At 42.0% G+C, this 23,969-nt stretch overlaps 2 protein-coding genes across 3 annotated transcripts in view; one reads left to right on the plus strand and one right to left on the minus strand.

Annotated features, from left to right (window-relative positions):
- PRKACB (protein kinase cAMP-activated catalytic subunit beta) overlaps positions 1-12,848 on the minus strand; it is a 58,281-nt gene extending 45,433 nt beyond the window's left edge. The window contains exon 1 of the mRNA XM_082228090.1: positions 12,541-12,848. Coding sequence (XP_082084216.1) covers positions 12,541-12,586 — 46 coding nt within the window. The 5' untranslated portion in view covers positions 12,587-12,848. The remainder of the gene's footprint in view (positions 1-12,540) is intronic.
- Positions 12,849-23,335: 10,487 nt separating this feature from the next.
- Positions 23,336-23,969, plus strand: part of TTLL7 (tubulin tyrosine ligase like 7) — an 80,984-nt gene continuing 80,350 nt past the window's right edge. For both annotated transcript variants that reach the window (XM_082228081.1, XM_082228083.1), the window contains exon 1: positions 23,336-23,451. The gene's annotated coding sequence lies outside the window, so the exon portion shown is untranslated. The remainder of the gene's footprint in view (positions 23,452-23,969) is intronic.

Consider the following 23,969-nt stretch of genomic DNA (forward strand, 5'->3'; position numbering starts at 1 on the left):
CAGCTTAGTCATGCTGGCCACATGACCCGGAAGCTGTCTGTGGACAAACGCCGGCTCCCTCGGCCTATAGAACAAGATGGGCGCCGCAACCCCAGAGTCGTTTGTGACTGGACTTAAATGTCAAGGGTCCTTTACCTTTTTTACGGTTGGATTGCACCTGGAACTTTAGACTGTACTATGGCCATGTGTGCTTCCCACTATTTTCATCTGGAGAGATACATTTAGACCCCGACAAGACAGCTATCATTCATACCCACCCGCTTAGAAACTGAAAGGTAGAAGTAGCAAAAGATACTTTTTGTATTGCCCTTGAAGGATGCATCATGACAGTTACAACATACATCGGTTGGAATCCCCAAAGCCCCCAATAACAATAACTTGAGCTCACTGTTAACCAGAAGGCCATCTCTTAATCGTATTAAGATCCAAGAGCAATTATTCCAACTATGTAGCAAGTTTTCAAGTTGAGGGCATGGAGATGCCCTCAAATGTTGCTTAAATACCACAGATTTCTCAAACACCCATGAGATTCACCAGGCTCAAGCTGAGCACCTTCTAGAACAGTAGTTCCCAAACTGTGGTCTGCAGACCACCTTCTTGGTCCACAACGTGCCTGTAAAAATACAATTAAAAATCAAACAACAACTAGCACAGCACATTACAATTCTACAACAGGCAGATTAAGTGGTCTGCAAAGACCTCCAGTGCTTTTTAAGTGGTCTGTGGGGAAAAGTTGGGGAACCACTGCTCTAGAAAATACTGAGCTAAATAATACTTATGAGCAGATGAGCAAAACTATCAGTTGTGAGGTTGCTCATCTCTCTTTGCTTTTCTGTTAAAAGCAGTAAAACTGACCAGATCAGAAGCTGTTTGCAATATGATCTAGTCAGTTCACTACTATTTATTCATATGAAATACGCAGAAGCATCTGTAGCTAGGATAACAGAGTATGCATAGGATTAGGCTTGTACAATAAGCTACCAATAAGGTACCAATGTTAGAATAGGATAGGGTCATGTTAGCAGTAATTAAATTTTGAAATATGCACACTTATTTTAATTTAACAGCTTACTTTGCTGTTAAAATAAGTGTGCATATTTCGCACTCATGCAATAAGCACACTTATATTTTAGTTTAAAACACTGAAGATATGGGGTAAGGGAGAAATATGAATGTAAGGAGAAATTTGAATATGCAGTCTTAATGGATAAATGAAACCTGGAAAGGGAGGGGGAGAAGGAAAGTCAATGATTGCCTGTATGGTTATATTTAATGAAATGTGAAGCAGTGCAATGGAAAATTATAAATAGAACAAAATAATTAATTTAACAGTTTAAGCAAACAATCAATGATGAGACAGATAAATAAAAATTATTTTAAACTAGTTGGCAACCCTGGTAAAAATGAAAATGTAGTCAATTCTCACAGCTGTACCTAATGTGTTTGCAATTATTCTGATTATATTAAACCTCTCAGATCTTCCTATTCAAAGTTACAGAATGTGTGCTTTCTTGCTTTCAAATACAGATTTGATACAAATCACTTTTAAGATGGGTGCATATCATAGCACAGAAACTCACCCAAGTACAGTAGATTTGTACTCCAGACCAATGGATAATTAATGACCTTTTTTCAAACTACTCTAACTTGAAATTTAAAAAGAAAAGCTACTCAACAAGAGAAGCCAATAATTTAGAGAGCACTTCCCATTGTTTCCAGAGTCTATATAATTTAAAAATAGACACTATCATTAGAAAATGGCAATCACATACAGGCAGTTCTATCTATACTGAAAATCAGTAAGCAGTAAAGACAAATAAGAAGTGGACTGGCATACTGTGAAGGCTTTTACAAAGCTACTTTGCCTGATCAGACAACTAGGAAACTATTTTTGTATAAACAGAAAGCAAGCTGCTTCTTTTTTCTTTCAGGTTGTCAGTGTTCAAAATGCCCAACTCAGGTATCTGAACTTTTTTTTGTCTTATCTGAAAAGTTGATACTGATGTACAAAACAGCATCTTAGAAGAAAGGGTGTAAGTCGCTGGGTACAATATGGCTGACCACTGAACCACGTTAACTGGTAGCCATGTTCATGCAGAACTGAGTGGGTGTGGCCACACCACGCTCTTACATGCACACAGACCCATGTTGTGCCTGTAACTAGCAGAGGATAGAGGAATATCACCCCTCTACCAATCATTAAATGATCAACCTGATGACCAGGGTGGGGTGTAATTTTCACTTCGATCAAGTGCTGCAGTGTACACAGTGGCTAAACCTCTGCACCCACCCCAAAATATAGACAAACTCCTAGCTGCTGTTCTAACTATATGATGATTGTTCCTATAGTTAAGTTCACCTTATATTGAAATAGTATGGAGTAGGCAAAGCACAAGGACATAAACAGTAGAAGGAAGGCACAAGAACAAACCAAATACCGTAAATTCCAGCGTATAAGGTGACATTTTAACCCCGGAAAAGAGGTTGAAAAGTCGGGGGTCGTCTTATATGCTGGGTATCTGCCCCCGCCCCCCGCTGCTGTGGCGGTTCCGAAACAGCTGCAGCAGTGGTGGGCTCCGCTCTGCACTGGGAGAGAGCCGCCAGGTGCGGAGCCCGCCCACTGCTGCTTTGGAAGCACCAGCAGAGGCGGCCGGCTCCGCTCCACTCCATTCCAGGCGGGTTTCTCCTGGCGCGGAGCTGCCCAGCATATTAGGCAACTGGGCTTATAAGATGAACCCCCAAATTGCAGCTGTCAATTTGGGGGGTTGTCTAATACACCCAGTCGCCTAATATGCCAGACTCTATGGTAGCTATCAAGGCAGACTCTCTAGATTTACTGAGGGACTTCTGAACCGTCAGTGGTGTGGGCAGAAAAAAATCTAGAAGATTTTCCACCGCTTTATTTCTTCATTTTTTTATATTTCATAAATTCATTAATAACAAGGAAAGTATGTCTAGTGCGTATAATAATTAGTTAGTTAGTTAGTTAGTTAGTTAGTTAGTTAGTTACATACATACATACATACATACATACATACAGGGAAGCTTGGCAGTTTCCAAATTATTGACTTTGTTTGCTAAATACAAATAAAATAAACATGCTAAATTAGATTGCTCTCAAGGGAACCAGGCACTTTTCTGCTACAAATTGAAAATCTTCTGCTGCAAATTGCCATAATGTGCTTAAGAGATTTTTTCCAATTCAGAATTTCCTGGAAAAACCACACCTCTGGTTTTGTAACTTGTCACTCTATTGGACACTAAAGTGAAACAGAACTGCTTAGAACTTTAAAAATCCAGATCACTCTTCTGAGTTTTGTAACTCAAGGGCTACATGATTCCTATCTGCCTTAGACAGAGACCACAGGGAGGCCAAGTATTAAAATCACATGAACTCAAATTCAGCAATAATGCAGCAGGACATATAACCTCAAGAGATTTGTTCCATTTTAAATTGTCTTTTTGAATCTACAAACCATCTATGATATACAGAATTTGTTCAACGTGCCAGACTTTGAACATGGTGGTATTATATTACTTCCAAAGTGAAAGGTACTTGGTTGCACCAGCACACACATGTGCAAATTATACATCTTTGGAGTAAACTAATCAATTACAGTAGTACCATCAGATATCCTAGTTGTTGCTTTCATTCTTTAGTATGCAATGATGAGGTTACTTCAGGACTCACAACAGCTGCAATTTTGTACATTTGCTATAAGGTATGTAGACTACAGTATAGTTCTCAACACATGATGTCTTGTGCTCAGACAGATTGATTATATTAGTGTGCAAGTTCATATACTATTTCTGATTTCTCAGTATGAATTTTGTGACTGACCATACTGTACATATATCCCAGGCAAATGTTTGTGCGTAGCTTCTTCCAGAGCCACAAGTTACTTTCTGCACCCACTGGCTTTATGTTAGACTGACACTGCAATCAAATCTATAGCCTGTGGCGAAACAGAAAGGTTTTTTTTTTGTTTTTTTTACAAAATCTTACACCCTAATCTTAAACACATATGCTTAGAAGACCCATCCATTTCAAGAAAAGCTCGATGTAAATTTTGTGAATGGAAAATGATAAAATGCATTCATAATGCTGTTTTTAATGTTTTAACTATGCTGAAAGCTACCTCAAGTCTGAAAGGTATATGATAACTGTGGAGGTAAAGTTCAAGCAGTCCTAACTAACAGCATTATGTTAGCAGGATGACCATCAAGAGATTTGGGTATGTCAGACTTTAAACTTCTCATGCAATCACACATTTCACACAATTGCCTTTAGGATACACTTATTCCTATGATATTCACACACAATCACCAGTTATTACAGGATACACACACATACACAGAATGGAAAGCAAACAGATCTTTGCTAGAATTGAGAGGTCCCAGTGTAGCAGTCCACTGTGGTTCAGTGGTAGGGTACAGCTTTCATTCCATGCATCCGGTGTTGAACTGTAGCTAAGAGCAATGCTTCAACAAAACACTAAAACACTAAAGCCTGAAACACTTCCAGTAGCCTGCACACCAAGTCAATTGCTACTGCAGCTTAGGAATTTGAATCTTATGGACAGTCCAAGGCCCGCACATGGTAACATTTAGGAATCAGCATGTTCCACAGAAGTAGAACAACAGAAGCACAAGCAATATTTCAATCCAAGACACTATTACAAAAGAACTCCAAAAGAAGCTTGGAATACATTCAGTGAATACATTCGAAAGCTCACCTGGTATCTGTGGATGCCATCCTTAGGCACTTGATCCCTGTGTTTTTAGAAAGTTCATAGCTGTTCAGAGTTCACAGATGCACAGAAAAGTTACCAGTGACCACAATTCCAGCACAGAAATTCCCTAATCTAGCAGGATGCATGAGGATGGAACCTGGATTTGTCTAACGTCAGTACTGGGTACTATAGTTACTTCCTCTCATAATTATACACTTAACTTTTAAGACATTATTTTATAACCCAGCAATTGTCTGCATGGTGAACTGTATCTTTTTATTACTGAAATGTATAGGATACATGCTTAATCTAATGCTCTGATAAACTGAAGTTTAAGATGCATTTCCCATTTCAAAAATCTGCTGTTGTGTACTGAATACAGTGCAAAGGTTTTCATGTTTTAGAATATTTGTTCTTGCTTACACTACACATGCTTTTTGTTATTTGTATTCCAAGGGCAGCCTTGGCAATAAGTCCGCCAAAGTTACTATCCCACAGAAGTTGTTGTTATTATTATTTTTAAATTAAAGCCCCACTTTTCCCCACAAAGGAGTTGCTCAGTGACTTGCACATGAAGAGTAAGCAGAAAAGCAACAATGACACAACCAATAAAAACACATATTAAATTAAACAGAGAAGCAAAACAAAAACACAAAAAGCAGCAACAGCAGCACCAATCAATGCATTAAGTAGCAACAGAATCAAGAGCATGTTTAAAAATAAAAGCTTTCTTAGTGCCAAGATAATATAAAGAGCAAGGGGGCAGAGAGTTCCACACTACCACAGATAAAGCAGTCTCTCTCATCTGTTACCACGCACCTAGCCTTAGCCGACAACACCAAATGCAGGAGGGGTTCAACATCCAATCTTAAAGGATAGGTACATTTACATAAGGGAAGGTGATGCTAATTAACTTGGTACTAAGTTGTCTTGGACTGTACAGTAAGAAGCACTTGCTCCTTTACTCACACATACCATGTTACTTATTTGTGGAACCATCAACAGCTGCAACAAAAGCAATTTTCCATTTTAAAGCAGTTTCTCTGACTGGTCATCTGAAGGAGATTCTTACCACAGACAAGTGGCTATTTACATGCTTATTAACATTTAAAAACCACTATTATTTTTGCAGAGTTGTATACAACATTAGTCATACTCAGAGAAGACACTTTGAAATTAATGGTCCTGACTAATTTAGGTCCATTAATTTCAATGGGTCAGCTGTGAGTATAATTTAGTTGACTACATGCCACAGCATCTTAGGTTAGCAGCCTGAAAATACAAGCCAGAACTTTCTTTTACTATAGTGTTTAAGTTACATCGTTGTTGTTTTAAAAAAAGTAATATAATTTTTTGTACAACTACACAATTTAGTCCCTTGGAGATTCCAAATAATCTTGGGTGTAAGAATCATGTACTAGCCTACTTTGAAGAAAAAGAAAAAAGGAAACACAGAGGCCTGGTTCAGATATAATGATCCTGGTCTAATAAGCCAGAGTTTGTTAGATGAAGCTGTGCCTGCACATTCTCCCCTCTCACACCATAATACAACACTTCCAGGGTTTGCTAAGCCAGTTTCCCATTACATTCAGCTGGAAAACTTGGTTTAATCTCTGCCTACTGACCATAAGATGAAACCAAGATCTAGTAAAGCCTGGCTTGTAAACAGATCAAACCAGTTTTAGTGGTACAGTTGTAACAGAAATAAACCACAGAAGATGTGCCAAAGCTGGATCATGGCAGGTACAAAGCTAAAATGTGGGGACTAGATTTGTTCTTTAATAAAACATCATTTATTAGACCAATATTATTTCCTCTCTGCCAGGTCATGCACTCACAGATCCTTGTCCCCAAATAAATCATAATCTATATTTTGAGAGTCGGGAGAGTTCAGAGGAAGAAACAAGAGTAACAAGGGATGAAATGTGAGCAAGCACAGTTGAGGGATGGAGACGAATGGGTTAAGCAAGGACTTCCCTGAATTGGTGAGCTCTGGAGAATTACTTGAAAATATTTGTTCTGGAAAGAAATCCTAGGCACAGCAATGGAAAAAATGCAGAGATGTTTAAGGGATTTGGGCTACTGGTGGTGGCAGTGTTGGAGGAAGAACTAGATGTATCAGCAAATAAGGATAGAGAGATAGGTTAGAACAAGGCAGAATGTGATATCCAATGTTAGTCATACTCAGAGCAGATCCACTGAATTAACCCAATTTATTTCAGTGAGTATGGCTTAGCTGGATATCACCCAGTGGTTTTGAAGATAACTATGCTTAAGGCTATCTGTGAGGATATGTATAAAGCTGCTTTCCAGGCTCATTCTTAAAGAACAAAAAATATAAAATTTGCTTTAAACATTTCCCAAATCGTTAGAAGGCTAACAACTAGAATAAGTAAAGTGCAAGCTTTTCCAAATCTATGCAATATTCTAGTTGAGAAATATGGTCCCTGAGTCTTGTTTGTGTAGTTCAAGAACATGTGCAACCATTCCTGCCAGAGGTCCTGTATACTGGGGTGGGGAAGTTACAAAGGCAAGTCAATGATTTCTTCCTTTGTGCATAGAGCAATCAGAAAACATTCACTAACCTAAACAGATGAAAATGGTCAAAAACAGGTGAACTTTCTGCCCCACAAAAAAGAGAAAAGGTTACTTGGAAATAGATAACTACTGAGCCAATTCCAAATCAAACCATGAAGAGATCACCACTACCGGTAGTTATGCTCTATTTGCACAAACTTTAGAGTAGTGCCAAAACATGTGATGAGAATAAACTTCCCCACTTTATCCTTCCTCAAAGAGGCCAAAGTTAGCATGCATGTGATCATGATGTGTATTCAGAGTTATACCAGCAGCACTAGAAGAATGAGAGAGCAAATAAGAACATAGGCTAGAGAGAAAGCATAATCGGCTACCCACACTTTCCTAGTCCTTCTCTGGTGCCAACACCCTTCTCCCCTCCTCTCAAGGTGCATAGATAATAGAATCACAGAATTGGAAGGGACCCTGAGGATCATCTACCCCCACCTTCTGCAATGCAGGAATATGTAGCTGCTCCATACAGGGATCAAGTCTTGGCATTATCAGCACCATGAGCTATCCAGGAGTCTGGCTACTTCCTTTGATGGCACAAGGAAAAATACCTTCTGGATAGTGCAGGATAGGCTTCCTGGAGTAGTAGGATACAATTCACTCTAGCAATACTGGTTTGTTTTGCAGCACTTTCAATATACTTCCTACTCTGCTCCTAGTTTTCAGAAGGCCAGTGTGGGGTGGGAAAAAGAAAAGTACTGGGAGTGATGAATTCTTCTGGTATTTGATTCACTCCCTTCACCCATCAAGTTTTCTTGCTGTCCTCACTTGTAGTCCTATATAATTTTTATTTTGCGTGAAAAGGTTTGTGACCCAAACTCCATGTATAACAAAAAATGTAAGCACTGTGTGCATCAAGAAAGCAATTCTAGAACAGGAAAGGTATCTTCTGGAATAAGATCTAGTTCATTATCTCAAAACGATAACTCTATATATTCCAATTCATCTATCAATTAAACACTGCAAAGGGTTGGACTAGATTACCCTAAGGGTCCCTTCCAACTCTACAATTCAATTACTCTATGATTCTATCTCATTTTCTTTTAAGAAGCATCCAGTATTTTTAAACAACAGTCTTCTGATATCTTAAAGACTAACAAAATTATGTTGGTATAAGCTTCTATGGACTATAGTGTAATTCATCAATTGCATGGAGTTGACTGTAATTCAGCGCTTCGGGAACACATCCGCAGCCTAGGCAGCCCTGCGGGAGGTCCCACAGGGATGTCTAAGCTGCGGATAGCAGCCTGCTTCCCGGAGCGCCGGGCGCCCTGAAAGCAAAGCGCTCGGCGCTTCGGGAACACCTCCACAGCTCCACAGCCTAGGAACACCTCCACAGCCTAGGCAGCCCTGCAGGAGTTCCCCGCAGGGCTCCCCACGCTGCGGATAGCAGACTGCCACCCGGCGGGCAGGGTGCCCTGAAGCAGGGCGGCCCTCGCGCTGGGCAGATATCGGCCAGCCCCACAAGCTCGGGGGACGGCAGGGAGGCGCAGCGCCGCCATCCCGCAGTTCTTCGACCTGGTTTGGTTTCCCCGACCTGCTTTTGGGGGGGAAATAAAGGAATTTCCCCCCAAAAAAAACTAGGTGCGTCCTATGGGACGAAAAATACGGTAATAGACATTACCTTACACAACATAGAACATGCATCCATACCCAGAACTAAAGTAAAAAAAGGATTGCATTCTTCTACTAACGCTATAAAGTTTGAAGAAATAAATAGATAACCACCACTACTAAAAATATTCCAGAGCCGTACTAAATGCACCATGGGTGATAAAAGTTCTGCAACACACAATAAGATACCATTATATGAAGCTTTAGTACTAAGTGCTACAATTATATTGTTTCCGTTTACATTGACCACAGTTGCAGTAAGAGCTCTCAAACACTTTATGTGCAAATATAAAGTAGACTACAAATCAAGTCACTGTTCATTGTCTTTCGGCTACTGTAGCATGGCCTTGATCTTTACAATCACAGCTTTCAGTAAATGTTAATATATAAAGGACATGGATTAAAAGTAATCACTGCCCTCCCCCGCTTCCACTGTCAGTTTACAGAACTTATTCAAAACTTGTAGCTTTTCTAACATGTTGTGTAAACTTATAACAAAAATTTGTAAGATTTGTTTCCTTAGGCAGCTATTTTGAGAAGGATGAGTAGTTCTATAACAATGCAAACTGCAACAGTCACTGTATCAGATAGCAGAAAAACCTCTGTTTCAACGCTTGCAAAGCATTCACAAATCTTCATACTCTGAGAATCCCTCAACCCCTCTCGCTGCAGTGGTACTTCCTTTTGTTCTCAACCCTCTACAAATTCACAATTCTAGAAAGCGTCTTTGAGACAGCACAATATTGCTACCACTGCCTTATTTTGCATTCCTGACAGTTGGTACAGATCTGACAAGTTAACAAATCTGACATGTGCATTTTTACTACAATTTGACACCATTAATATGAAAGGGGTGTGTTGTGATGCAGAACAAGTGAAATCCATGCTAGATTTGGGCATGTGTTAGAAAATGTTCCGGAAATCACAGACCTGCATGGATAGAGTGAGGAGAGAATCCTCATAGGGACCAAGTGTATTTAAAAGGATGCCTAACTCCCTATAGAGTACACATGCAACAGCCTAGAGCTGTCCCAAACATACTACAATGCTGCAGGTCATTCACTTGAAGGCAAAGTGAATGTCACCCACCCCCAGCACACAGAATACCCTCAGCAGAAGCAGAACTGTGCCCAGAGGGTTCAGCAAGAATATGCTGCTTGATTCACAAATGCAGGGATAGCCAAGATGGTACCCGCCAAAGGTATTTGGACTACAATTCCCATCAGCCTCAACCAGCACAATCAATTGTCAGGGGAGTCATAGTCCAACAAAATGACACCACTTTGGCCACCCCTGGAGTCAAAGTAAAATTAAGGGCCTGTGGCACCACAGTTCACCAGGACCATCACTGATGCCACACAAAGAGGCAGCATGGCAGGGAAGGTAGGTTAGACTAAAGCCCCAAAGGGAGTCTCTCCTCCCAGGAAACAGGTTTGAAGCCAGAGGCTTTTTCAAATGTCAGGCATGCATTGATTCGGCATACCAGAAACCACCAATCTACAAGAAAACTATTCCTATGCATACTAACAGTTTACACTGCATCAACATGACAGGCCATTCTGAACACAGCCATTACAGTGTGGCATTCTCAGACCATTAGTACACAACAAGCTACTTTTCTCCCACCCCACTTTTGCACAGTATTACAGCTGAACAAGCACCTTCTGGAGATGCTATTAACTGGTGGAGGCAACTTAAATCCCACTGAAATCAAACACAATGAAGGCCTCAAGGCCTCAAAGTTAGGAGGAAAGCTTCAGCACTGTACACACTTAACCAGAAGCTAGTTCAACTGAATTTAATGGTGCATGCACAGGATTCTACTTTTAAAGCATGCATCTGTCTCTCTAGATTTACTTGTTTTTAAAATTGGTTTAAGCTTTTGATTATTCAACGGAAAGGATTTTCTTTTATTTGACTACATCAGGGTGGGCAACAGTGGCCCTGCAGGTGTTATCCACTACAACTAACATTATCCCTGGCCATTGGTCATGTTGACTGGGGCTGATAGGAGTTTTAGTTCAACACCTGGAGAGTCATAGGTTCTCCATCTCTGGACTAAGTAACCTTTAGGGCTTTATTCTGAGGAACCATATTTTATGAAACCAAAACAATCTTTATGTAAAATTACTTGTCTAACTACAAAAGGAGACAGATGCTAACGAATAAAAGTTGCTCATCTCAAAAATTGCTGAGGATCAAAAACACTCCAAATCATTTCTACTGCAGACAAGCAAATAGAAATAAACACTCAAAACCTCAAGAGTTCATATTAGTAACCCACCTCATAATCTTAAACGCATGTACGTACTCAAAAGCCTGATTGAATTCAATGGGACTTACTCCCAAGTAAGTGTGTTAGGTAAAGGTAAAGGTAAAGGTACCCCTGCCCGAACGGGCCAGTCTTGACAGACTCTGGGGTTTGTGCGCCCATCTCACATCTATTGGCCGGGGGCCAGCGCTGTCCGGGGACACTTCCGGGTCACGTGGCCAGCGTGACAACGCTGCTCTGGCGAGCCAGAGCCGCACACGGAACGCCGTTTACCTTCCCGCTGGTAAGCGGTACCTATTTATCTACTTGCCCCCGGGGGTGCTTTCGAACTGCTAGGTAGTAAGTGTGTTAGCAAGGCCTTAATCTCCAATGAGAAATGCCAGCAATTGCTTAAATGCTTTGCTTGTGTTCTTTTACGCTATGTTCTCAATCCCAAACAAAATGCAGCTTACCAAGATCCTGCACGACAAAATAATATTAATAATAATCATCGTTTACTAGCGTTAGGTCTCTTTCGCTTTCTGTAGAGAATGGTTTCACAACACATTAACATGCTGCAACAGAAGACTGCTTCTCCTAAGCAAGGAGGAGCTCGGAATAAACTGTTTCCACAACAGCAGAGAACAAAAACTATAAGAGGGAAAGGTTAGGGAGTTTTCTACAGCAGCCTTTTTTTTCTGTTGGGGGGGGGGAGAGGGTAAGGAAGGAAGAGGCGGAGAGAAATGAGGAGAAAACACACAAGCGCCAAACAAATCACAGTTTGCACCCGAGCTTTGCCCCGACCCCAAGGTTGCCGAGAGAAAAGCTTTTCTCCCAACGACGAGGGCCAAGAGTTTTGCCAAGAGCCATTGGGGCGGGAGGAATAGACCCCACCCGCTCCCATTCATTGGCCTCCTCCGGGTTGGGACTAGACCGGCCTAAACGGAGGGATGCACACCTAGGTGGGGATGCCGGGGACACGCAGCGGCCTCCGGGTGGGGGGCGTCCACGGAGCTTCTCTGCACCCCCCCGGGGAGGGGGCTCTGCATCTGCCCCTGAGCCTTGCGAGGGGACCGGTTAACCCGCTTACTCCTAAGCCCCCGGAGCGGGACGTGGCTGCAGCAGTTCCCCCAGAACCCCTGCGCAAAAGGGGCATAGCGAGCGGGCCGGCCTGCCTGCCTGCCGCACCGGTTGCCGCCAGTGCCGCAGCCCGCCAGACTAGGCCGCAGGGCCTTGCTGCTGCCACGGCCCGTCCCGGTGCACCTTGGCGAGAGGAGGAGCAGCGGGGCGGCGGCGGCGGCAGAGAGCCGGCCTGCCTCCCCCCCCGGTCTTTGTCGCCCGCTTCCAACTCACCGCTCTCGATCTCGTTGCCCTTCTTGGCGGTGGCGGCGTTCCCCATGGCCGGGAGGCCGGCGGGCTGCTCCGTCCGTCCAGCGGGGGGAAGAAAGGGAGGGAGGGAGAAGGGCGGGAATCCCGAGCGGCTTCTGTGGAGCCGGCAAGAAGCGAAGGAGGAAGGAGTGTGGCGTCGCCGCTTCGGTCTTTCCCCTCAGCGCTCGGCCTTCGGCTTCTCTCCCCCTCGCTCTAGTAGGGGGGCTCCGGGCGGCCTCTAAGTCGGAGGCGGCGAGGGCTCCTCCGGGTCCTGCCTCCTTTCTTTCCGCTTGTCCGCCTGCCCTCCCCGACTCCACACACACACATACACGGCGGAAATGACGGCCGCTGAAGCGCCTCCTCCTTCTCCTCAGCCGTTCCTCCTCACGCTCGCAAGGGCTCCGGCTTCGCCTGCCCGGCGGCCTGGCGGGGCTACGCTCTTTGCGGAGGAGGAGGAGGAGGAGGAGGCCCCCTGCCGGCCTCGCTTTCCCCCTCAGACTCTTCCTCACAACGCACCTCCTTTGGCCCTCGAGTAAATAATTCACCCGGAGGGACCAGCCTTTTTTTTTTTTTTTTTTTTTTTGCCTCAGCTCTTGCCTTCTTCACCCGCACTTGCAAGCAATAGTCCCAAGTCCGCACTTATTTCAGCAGCGGGTCTAACGCGCCCTTCGCGCGCCGCTGCGACTCCTCCTCCCGAGTAGATAAACCCATGGAAGTTTTAGATAGGTAGCCGTGTTGCTCTGCCATAGTCAAAATAAAAAAATTCCTTCCAGTAGCACCTTAAAGACCAACTAAGTTAGTTCTTGCGGTATGAGCTTTCGTGTGCATGCACACTTCTTCAGATACACACTGTGGAAGTTTGTGGGAGTTTGGTTTATGGATCATATAAACGCGCCTTGGCTTGGGATGCCTCATCCTGTGCTTGAGTCTTATATCTATACTGTTAACGTTGAAGCCAGTGATAGATAGGATATGGGGCAAAAGGGAGGTTGGGGAAAGGTGTAATCCAGACAAGACACTTTGGGACATATTTCAGTTGGACACGCTGGGTGCAGTTGTTTTTTGGACTGCTCCCGGATTCAGCTTTGCTCCAGATTCCAACAAATGCACTAACTGGCCTTTTTCTGAAGATGGATCTTGCTGCAGTTACAGGTTTCTTGTTTGCCTTTCATATTTAGGTCATGGTATGTGCAGCGTATGGTGGAACGGTTCTGAAAAGTGCCCAGAAGCTTTTTAGTTGATGCAAAATGCAGCAGTCATGCCGTACCAATACTGTGCATTCTTCACCAGTTTTGAATTTCTTCCTGGACCCGGTTCAAAGTGTGGTTGTTGTTACCCCTTTTCCGGGCCTCGACAGTTTGGAAGTTGGAGGGCTACTGCCAGTGGCGTAGCGTGGGTTGTCAGCACCCGGGGCAAGGCAAATAATTTGCGCCCCCTAACCCATGGATTTGCGCCCCCTAACCCGTGGATTTGCGCCCCCTAACCCTAAACCCCAGATGTTGCGCCCGGTGCAGCTGGCCCCCCCTGCACCCCCCACGCTACGCCACTGGCTACTGCTTCTGCCCATCTGAATCTGCCCACACACTTTGGTCTTCAGAGGAGGCCTTGCTATGGATGCTATTTTCATCTGAGGGTGCAACAAACAAGATCTTCTTTCTTTTAGTGTACAGGCTTGTGCACCTTGCCACAAAACAATCAGCTAGGGGTAGGGTCTTTCTTGTGGTGGCCCTCATTTGTGGAACTCCCTCCCTATGGAGATGCAGCTGTCTCCCTCACTGACAGTGTTCAAACAATGGCTTTAGACACGTATGTGTGCACAAGCATTACTGGGAAGTTGGCAAATTGAATTGTTTTGAATTGCTTGATTAAATGTGATTTTTAAATGAATTTTTACATTGATATGTGGATTTTATTATATGTTCCCTGTTTTAGGATCCTATGGAACGAGGGATGGTTTATATAAATGTAAATAAAAAATAAAATAGGCAATTAAACCTTTCTTGTTTAGATATGGGTTGCAATGATGAAAGTCACGATTTACATCTGTGGCTATGAAGGTTGCTACAGTTTTAAAATAATGATTAATGATGCCTGCTCCTTCTGTCTATTGAGTTTTCATGATGTTTTATGATTGCTTGTTTTTGAGCTAGGGCCTGAAACCTAAAACACAAACACATGAATACTGTTATGATTATGATAATTATTTATTGCGGTAAAAAAAGTGGCTTTGAACACATTCAGAGTACATTTTTTAAACTGCTGAGTAACTATACCCTTTTGCTCTCTTGGAATCTGATATTAGAGATCAAGGTTTTATTTTTATGAGGAATTCTATTTTGGTGTGTACATACCATAACTTTTAAGTACACTCTTTTCCTCAAAGAATTATGGGTACTGCAGTTTACCCCTCAGAGTTACTATTTCTAGCAACCCTTAACAAACTACAGTACCCAGAAACAAGTTCAATTAGGCTGCTATCCTAATCACATTTACCCGAGAGAAAACTCCATTCCATAAATAGGACTGACTTTTGAGGAGATATGATTGGAATTGCACTGTTAGTGTATTTGTGATTGGTGCCTCAAATTTGTAGATACACGAGTGAACTTGAGCAGATACACTTCGAATTTTGGAAATTAACAGTACGTGCAATTCTGTAGCTAGAATTAAGTTGCACTGTGTTGAGAGGCCAATGGGTACTGGACTGCAACATAAGTATGGCTTAGTAGCCTTGTAGTTGCACTCATAGCTAGGTGACTTTCATTGCAACTTTCCTCAGTATACTGCCTTTTCTACATCTTTCAAAAAATAATTTTGATGCACACTGCTATACCATCACCTTTAAATTAATATTTGGATGATTGTGAATTTTGTGAAATTATGATATAGTTGGTGAAATTTCAGTTTTTGCTGATCTAAACCACTCAGAAGGAAATGTATGATAGGAGGCAGGCTTTTAAATATTTAATCTGATGTGTTTTTTATTACATTTTCCCAGTTCCACTATAAAATATTGTACCATGATCATTATGCAATCCCTGGCAACCTTTATTGTGTCTCAGGATTGCTTTTTTCCTCTTTTGCCCTCAAATTGAGAGAGGTTTTGCTTCTTGGGGTTGGGTGGTGCATTCCATTCCAATTTCAGAAGTGTGCTGTTTATCCATGAGCTGCCTGTCATCTATTCTAGAAGATGGTTAAAGACTTAAGTGTCAAATTTGAATATGCTCTTTCCTCTATGTTAAGCGCAAACTCATTTTCCGAGTGTGGATCCTTTCAAAGCAAAAGCAGCAGTATCCATGCCCAAGAGGGAGCAAACTCTGAGAAACTACAAAAGTTGTAGAAGTACAAAAAATATATATTGGGGGGGGATTAGGGGAGGGGAGCAGAAAGCACAATGAAAACTGAGCATGCTCAGTGGTCATGGAATGCTCTCGGTCTCTGTGTGTTTGATGAGAGAGACAGAAAACTAGAAGGGGACATTTGAATGGAGTAGCTTGGAAAAGCTGGCAGGCATTCTGAACAAGAGCACTGTACTCCACAACAGTTTATTGCAGGTCCGTCTTATACTTTCCGAATAGGCACATAGTCCACTCCTGTGTTCACTTGGGTGTTAGACAATAGATGTTATAGTGCAGTAGTGGCACTGGAATATTTTAAAAGCAGTTCCCTACCACCTGACTTGTCACATTGTTCTACTCTGATGTTAAAATAGTACTGTATTTTATGATGAAGTCTTGGAAAAGTGATTTCTGTATTACTGTCAAAGTATCTAAAGGATGCATTTCTTCCAAATTGGTTAGCCTGGGATTTGGGGATGGGGAGAAGTTTAATTCAATTCTCAGCTGAAGACAAACCTTCCTGATTTGCACTTTTCAAAACAATATGCAAGACAAAATACAGCTTTATAAATTGGTACTTCTCACAATTTTATAGTGCAGTTCTCCAGCCAAGTTATGTGTATAAAGGTCTGCATAAAATTGCATATATTCATGAAAATACAGTGGTACCTCAGGTTACAGACGCTTCAGGTTACTGACACTTCAGGTCACAGACTCCGCTAACCCAAAAGTAGTACCTCCGGTTAATAATAATAATAATAATAATAATAATAATAATAATAATAATTTATTATTTGTAGCCCGCCCATCTGGCTGGGCTTCCACAGTCACTCTGGGCACCTGTCAAAAAGATTAAAAATACATTTGCTTCAGGATGAGAACAGAAATCGTGCTCCGGTGGCACGGCGGCAGTGAGAGGCCCCATTAGCTAAAGTGGTACCTCAGGTTAAGAACAGTTTCAGGTTAAGAACAGACCTCCAGAACGAATTAAGTTCTTAACCCGAGGTACCACTGTAACATACAAAAATCAATTACGGAAGGAAAAATGGCTTTGCAAAAATGTGCACATTGGGATATATTCAAAATAAAGTGCTGGTGAATTTTCATGAGAACCTTTAAAAGAAAATAGCAAACGTCCGTGGAGAACTGAAGAGTGAAATATGAAAAATTGAAATGACAGGTGTGCCTTGCAGGACAATTGTACGAGACATGTTTCAGAAGTAAGTCCTTACTGTGTCTTCGTTCCTATAAAAAGTATAAAAGTAATGTAGTCTCTGTTCTATTGCATATTAAAAATAACAGAACAGGCTAGATTTTTCTAGGTCTCTTCAAGAAAGATGCTTTGTGAAAACACCAGGAGTACAGGTTCTTCTTATCCTATAATGTTGGAAGGATAAGATATATATTCTTTTAGACCAATAATTGGTTTTCATATTTTATTAGAAAATTGACTGAGAAATCAGTTGAGGGAGACTAGATATGGGGAAGCAAAACTGAAGACTGTATGTGAACATTCTGTGTCCTTTGATAGCCATATATGCTGGTTGGAGTTCTTTGGTTTAACTCTTGCAGAAGTATTTAAAATTCACTCACTTCTTAAATCTGGGACTTTTCAGAGGGAAAAGCAACCGGGGGCATTTTTTAAGCAGAAAAAAATCCTTTCTGTTCCACCAGTATTTAGAGGGCGTTTTACTGGTAATTACAGTACTGAAAGAAAATGAAAACTTGGGGCTTCATTATATGTATTTGCATGTAGCATAATTTGCTCCTAGGCCAGTCTAATTAGATAGTTTACAGTTCACTTCTACTTACGCCAAGCAGTGTAAAGTGCATTAAAACGTTCCCTTTTTAAAATATGTGTTTAAGGAAATTAATGGAATAGCCTTAAATGAGGTAGATTAGAGAGACAAGCAAAGGGCACTTGCACAGGCGAAAACTGATTGTTCTTAACACTTTGGCATCAAATCCTGTAACAAAGTGATCTTGGGAGCTCTCTTCCAAATAATGACTCACTCTAAGTAACCCCCCAGAGAAGTATACAGCCATTCCCTAGAGAGCTCGTAACTGTTGGCTTATTTCGACAGGCTTTCTTTGGAATTTCTTACAGTCTGATCTTAGACATGTTAATTCAGAAACAATTCCCACTGTGCTGAGTGTGATTTAATTTCAGGGTTGTGGGTTCGAGGCCGCGGCGTAGCTAGCCGCTTAGGTGCCTGGGATGAGATGGGGCAGGGCATGCTGGAAGCCGCATTGTGCTCTGGTGGTCTGCAGGTCCGCGTTGCTTTTTCGGGCAGCGTGGAGCCAGCCGGTGCCCGAGCCACCACGTCACTCCCAGGAGAGATGTGTGGCTTGGGAGCACTGCAGGCACCATGGTAAGTGCCACCTCCACAGTGTGGTGCCCAGTGTGCCTTGCCCCCTCCCCCATTCGAGCCCCATGTTGGGCAAAAAATTCCTGCTTGGCAGGGGGTTGGACTAGATGACCCTCGTGGTCGCTTCCAACTCTACAATTATGTGGTTCTCAAAATAGTAGCATGATTTAAGCATGCTTAGATCTAAAGTAAGTGCTACTGACTACAATGGGGGTTGTTTCCCAAGTAAGTGTCCATTAGATTACAGCCTCAGTTTCTTGGGGGAGGGGGTATTATTTATTAAATCTATTAATAGGATATTATGAGTCATATAATTTATTTTTATTTCCCCCCAATAATATTTATTAAGTTTCTTACCCATATAGCACGTACTATAAAACAAACGAGACCAAAATAAAAAAGAACAAGTAGGAAATGAAACAAATACAACAAATCACAACAAAAAATATAAACAATACAGATTAATTAATTAAAATTCCAACCTAATAAACTTATTGCTTGACTTCCTCTAATCCTTCCCATCTGAATTTCCATGTAACTGAATGTAGCAGTTTTCCAATATCATTCTACAAAAACAATATTCTAATTATAATCTAATTTATTAACTTTTCTTTATATTTTATAACTTAAACTGGAGACTGAGAATTGTATATGAATGGGCCGGGATTGCTCTTCCTGTTTCGCTGCATCTTCCCCAGAAAAATTCCTTTTGCCAATTCCACTTTCCTTGTACTTCATAATCATAGTCCAAGTACATCTTCAGTGATTTAGGTACCTCTGAGAGGGTCGTCTAGTTCAGCCCCTGCAATGCAGGAATCTTTTGCCCATCTGGGGCTCGAACCTGCAACCCAAAGATTTAGCCCAACCCTCATGCTCTACTGATTGAGCTATCCCAGAGATAATAAATTAACGGGTTTTTTCCCCTGTATGGCTTCTGTTACAGAGAAAGAGCTGATCTCACCGGATTTGCTCTCTGCTTTGTTTTATTTGCCATGTAGATTATCCTGAGTAATTATTTAAAAAACAAAAAACTCACGATTTTCCTTTTAGAGAAACAATGCGGGAGACAAATTGCAGGCATGCATGTACCTTAAGGGGCAAAGCTGATTCTTCCTGACATGCAATATGGGACAACCTGCTGGAGACGAGAGTCAAAATCGATGGGCTAAGCGTATAAATTATTAATGAATTCTGGCACTTAGTCTCATTTGCTAGGAAAATGGATGCCTGTTTTCGCTTCAAGCCATGGCCTGAGCAAGCGGCATTTAACAGGACTCACACTGAGGCAATATTTCTTCCTCATTGCCTGGAGTTTCACATTACAAGAGCAGAACTGGGGGACGGTGGCTGTTTTTCAGGGTCATCGTAGTAAGATTTAGGCAACACCTTTAATGCAGATCCTCCAAGTGTCCCTATTTTTCAGGGACAGTCCTAGATTTACAGAAGCCGTCCCGGTTTCTGATTTGATACCAGAATGTCCTGCTTTTCTTAAGGACATCCCTATTTTCATTGGATACATTTTGGAGGGTATGGAGTTATGTGACCCCTGAGCCAAGAAAATGAGATACAGTACAACCATCAGAACCATCTGCATAGGAATTTTTTTTTTAATGCTTTTTAAAAATGTTTAATGTTTTATTATGTTTTTATAAATGCTGGAAGCCCAGAGTGGCTGGGGCAACCCAGTCAGATGGGTGGGGTATTATTATTATTATTATTATTATTATTATTATTATTATTATTATTTGAATAGGACACCTCTATTTTCATCAGAGAAATGTCGGAGGGTGTGTTAATGCATTTAAACAGAAGAGCTGCTCTGAAAACCCAGAAGTAGGGAAACAAACAAATAAACCACAAGAAGATCCCAGAAAGAATAGTTAGCTGATAAGATTTTTCAATGTTCCCTCAGTGCTCTAAGGGCTTGGCTTCTTTTGAAATACTCAGAAACCGTCATCTTCTTTAGCCACTCATTAGGCCTATCAATCAATCATTTCATCTTTCACATAAGGATGATGGCGAGAGAGAGAGGAATCAACAAATAAGTAGAGGGCTCCAAATGATGGGGGAAATGGAAGAGGGTAAATTATTCAGATTGGAATATGAGAAAGGTTAACCTCTGCTCAAAGCACACAGCAGCTCCCACAAATCTCCTGGTCTCTGGGGACCGAGAACCAATTATTCTACCTTTATGCCTGTTTTCATCCTGGGCTCGAGTGAAGCATTCTTACCCATGCATCAAGCCAGGATCAGAGATACGCCACTGCTGTGCTTTCAAATAAGGTGCTGTATCCAATGTACGCTCAGCCCCAAAGAGGAAGGAAATTTCCCATTCAAAACCATAGTAAAAGCAACAGATGTTCTTCCACCTTCTATGGACACGGAGAGAGGAAATCTGCAGAGGACAGGCTAAGGTTCATTGGCCATTTTGCCATGCCCCACACATGCAAGAAATGCAGAGGATTAGACTGCAGCCACAAACATTTCAAAAGGAGCCTTGTGGTTGTTAATGGACTGAGGAACTCTGAAAGATAAATCTGTTTATGGTCAGAGTTTAGACAGTGCAGCACAACAGAGGGCATCCTTGTACACACATCTCCTCTTGCTTTCCCACTCACTCTTGGTGTTAAGAAGCAGTGCGGGCCATCACATCCTTTGCCTCTACGTTGCTGCCTTTTGCTATAATTGAAACAGATATCCAGATATGATTGAAACAGATATCCAGATATCTCAAAAGCCAAACAACAAGCTACTTATTTTCAGATTTATAAACCACTTTATAAAGAGAGCTGGACTATAAAGAAGGCTGATTGCCGAAGAATTGATGCTCTTGAATTATGGTGCTGGAGGAGACTCTTGAGAGTCCCATGGACTGCAAGAAGATCAAACCTCTCCATTCTTAAGGAAATCAGCCCTGAGTGCTCACTGGAAGGACAGATCTTGAAGCCGAGGCTCCAATACTTTGGCCACCTAACAAGAAGGGAAGACTCCCTGGAAAAGACCCTGATGATGGGAAAGATTGAGGGCACAAGGAGAAGGGGACGACAGAGGATGAGATACAGTGTTCTCGAAGCTACCAGCATGAGTTTGACCAAACTGTAAGAGGCAGTGGAAGACAGGAGTGCCTGGCGTGCTCTGGTCCATGGGGTCACGAAGAGTCAGACATGGCTAAACAGCAACAAACTGCTTTGCAAACAAAATTTATGGAAATGGCATATATTAGAAGAAAATAAGATAGAATATAAAACAGAGAAAGCTGCAAACTCCATAAACTAAAGGCAGAGAAACCATTTCTAGAACTGTGCAATTATTATTCCATAAAAAGACTGGATCACAAATCAGGGGACAATTGCCCAATAGGAGACAACTGAAGGGATAATTGGAGTGGCAGTGCCACTGCTGCATTAGAACACCCAAAGGCTTGCTTTCTTCTACAGGTCAGAATGGTGGCGGGGAGACTGATCTTTTTGCAGTGGGGTGGGTGTGGGTGTGCTGTACCAGGACCAGGCTGGCACAGCTTAGAAGCCTAGGTTGAATCCCTCTCTGAGAGATGGACTAGTATAGGATCCAGTGGATCAGTGGCTGGCCCTGCTCTGCCCTGCTGAATTGTTGGTCCCTATGCTGGATCCTGCCAGCAGGGGGGCTGATGTCAATATCACCCTTTCTTGAGTGAAGTTTGGGCTTCTGCTTGCCATTCTGTGGGGGAAATGAAGCTGATACCCCAGACACCATAGAAGGGGGCTTTGTTGGCTCCAAGCCAATGGCGAGCTGTTTTGTGTGCGCTTGTGTGCCATTTGGAGGTTTCAGCTTGGACACTGCCCTACAAAATAAACAAAACTTCTCTGATGAATCATGTGCCTGGGGATAGGTGCACACAGTTTATTATCATGGTGAAGAACTGGGTTGTCCACTCTAGATTGGAAAAACCCTGATCTGCTGGGTTAAAATATATGTGCTTAGGGGCAGAGCCAGGGCAGGATCTGGTGGGGGGGGGGAAGGGTGGACCTAAGATGAAATCCATAGGGTCATTGTTGGAGATCTGCATGGTGGGGTTAACAGGAAACAATTGTTGTTGTTGTTGTTACTATTTAAATTATGCTTTGAAGTTTGTTGACTTTTCAGATCCCTGTACTTGTTACTTTCAAGGACTTGGCTTTAGCAGTACTGTATTTTATATGTAAAATATCAATTTCCACTAGACAATTTCAACTCCGATTAGAAGCAAATGTGTGCAAACCTTTGAGCCATTGTTCTTATTATTTGCTGCTTTTATGGCATATGTTGGTTAGTTTTGATTAGTTTTTATGTATTTTGTGTTATGGTTGTGTATTCTACCTCACCTGTAGATCCATTGTGAAATAAAGGGCAGGTTAGAAATAGCCTTGATAAATAAATACATTAAATGTGTGAGCGTTTGTTTGTTTGCTGTTGCATTGCTTTGAGCCCAGTCGTTGTTTGAGGAGATCATAACATTGCATTCTTAAGTACGTTTACTGAGAAGTAAGTCCCACGGAGTTTAACTGGGCTTACTTCCCTGTAAGTTGGTATAGGATTGCATTCAAGGAGCTGCAGCACTTTTGCTTTCAGTCCCATCTGCCTCTTCTCTGGCAACCTGTTGTTGACATTAATAGTCCTTGGAGCAGGTGGAGGAGTCTGTTCACAAACAGCATACAACCTGTAATTGGTTATGTTATCCTGATACGACCTCTGTATGGACAAATACATTATATGTTTGTCACTAGAGGGAGCTGATCTTGCTATCCAAATGCAGGTGAAGCATGAAATATATTGTGAAGTACAAAGAGGGAAGGGTGTGACTTTCTAATTATTTCTGAATGATTAAATACTGTCATCGTGCTAAGAAATTCCACATACTCGTTGAAAACGGGACAACTTTTCTTCCCTTTTAAAGGGGAGGAGATACAGAAAAAACGGTAGTTTGTTTTGTTTCTCTTCACATCAACGGCTTCCCATAACTCTTTTTTTCAAGAATGGGACAAGCAGTAAAATAATATTTGGAGAAGATCGTATCTAGTCTGGAAGTTGTCCCTTTAAATCTCTGTGTTCCATTTGGTTGCCCAGGACAACTCTTGTAAACATCAGTGAACCTACATGTGGCCTTTGAAAAAAGCTGGGGCCTGAAGCTGATGGGAAAGTTTAGGTCATTTCAGAGCTGCTTGAATCAGACTGTGAGTACTCCCTTACTGTAGGAGGCAGCAGCATTGCTTCGTGTGATGTAATTTGCTTTATGTTTACGAATTTTACTTTCAAAGTACTCAGCAGAGAGAAAAAATACCTTTAGAGTACGCAGACTTTTTCTGTATAATATCTGGTAAACAGAGCGTTTAGAGAGCACTGGGAAGAAAGACATTCACCTCAAGAAATATTAGAAAGCGTATTGCTGTAGGAAATTACAGCTCCCCAGTCCATTTGAAGTGTGTACACTTCTGAGAAGGATATACAGGGGAAAAAGAGGTTTAGGCGAGACTCTTCACATATTATTGTGGCTTCTGTAATGGCAGCCAAGACAATAAATAAATCACTCCTTTGCCAGGCATTTGTGAACTCACGATAGAATAGGCAAATCTGGTTAGCTGAAGAACAACAGATACTCACTAGGAAGAAGGGTTCAAATGTGATTTGTACTTGGAAAAAACCTTTGGGTTCCTCCTCCTGGGTTTATTTTATTTTACAGAGTTAGAAAATG

This window comes from Podarcis vaucheri (assembly GCF_965113315.1).
Source record: "Podarcis vaucheri genome assembly, chromosome: 6".
Classification (NCBI taxonomy): domain Eukaryota; kingdom Metazoa; phylum Chordata; class Lepidosauria; order Squamata; family Lacertidae; genus Podarcis; species Podarcis vaucheri.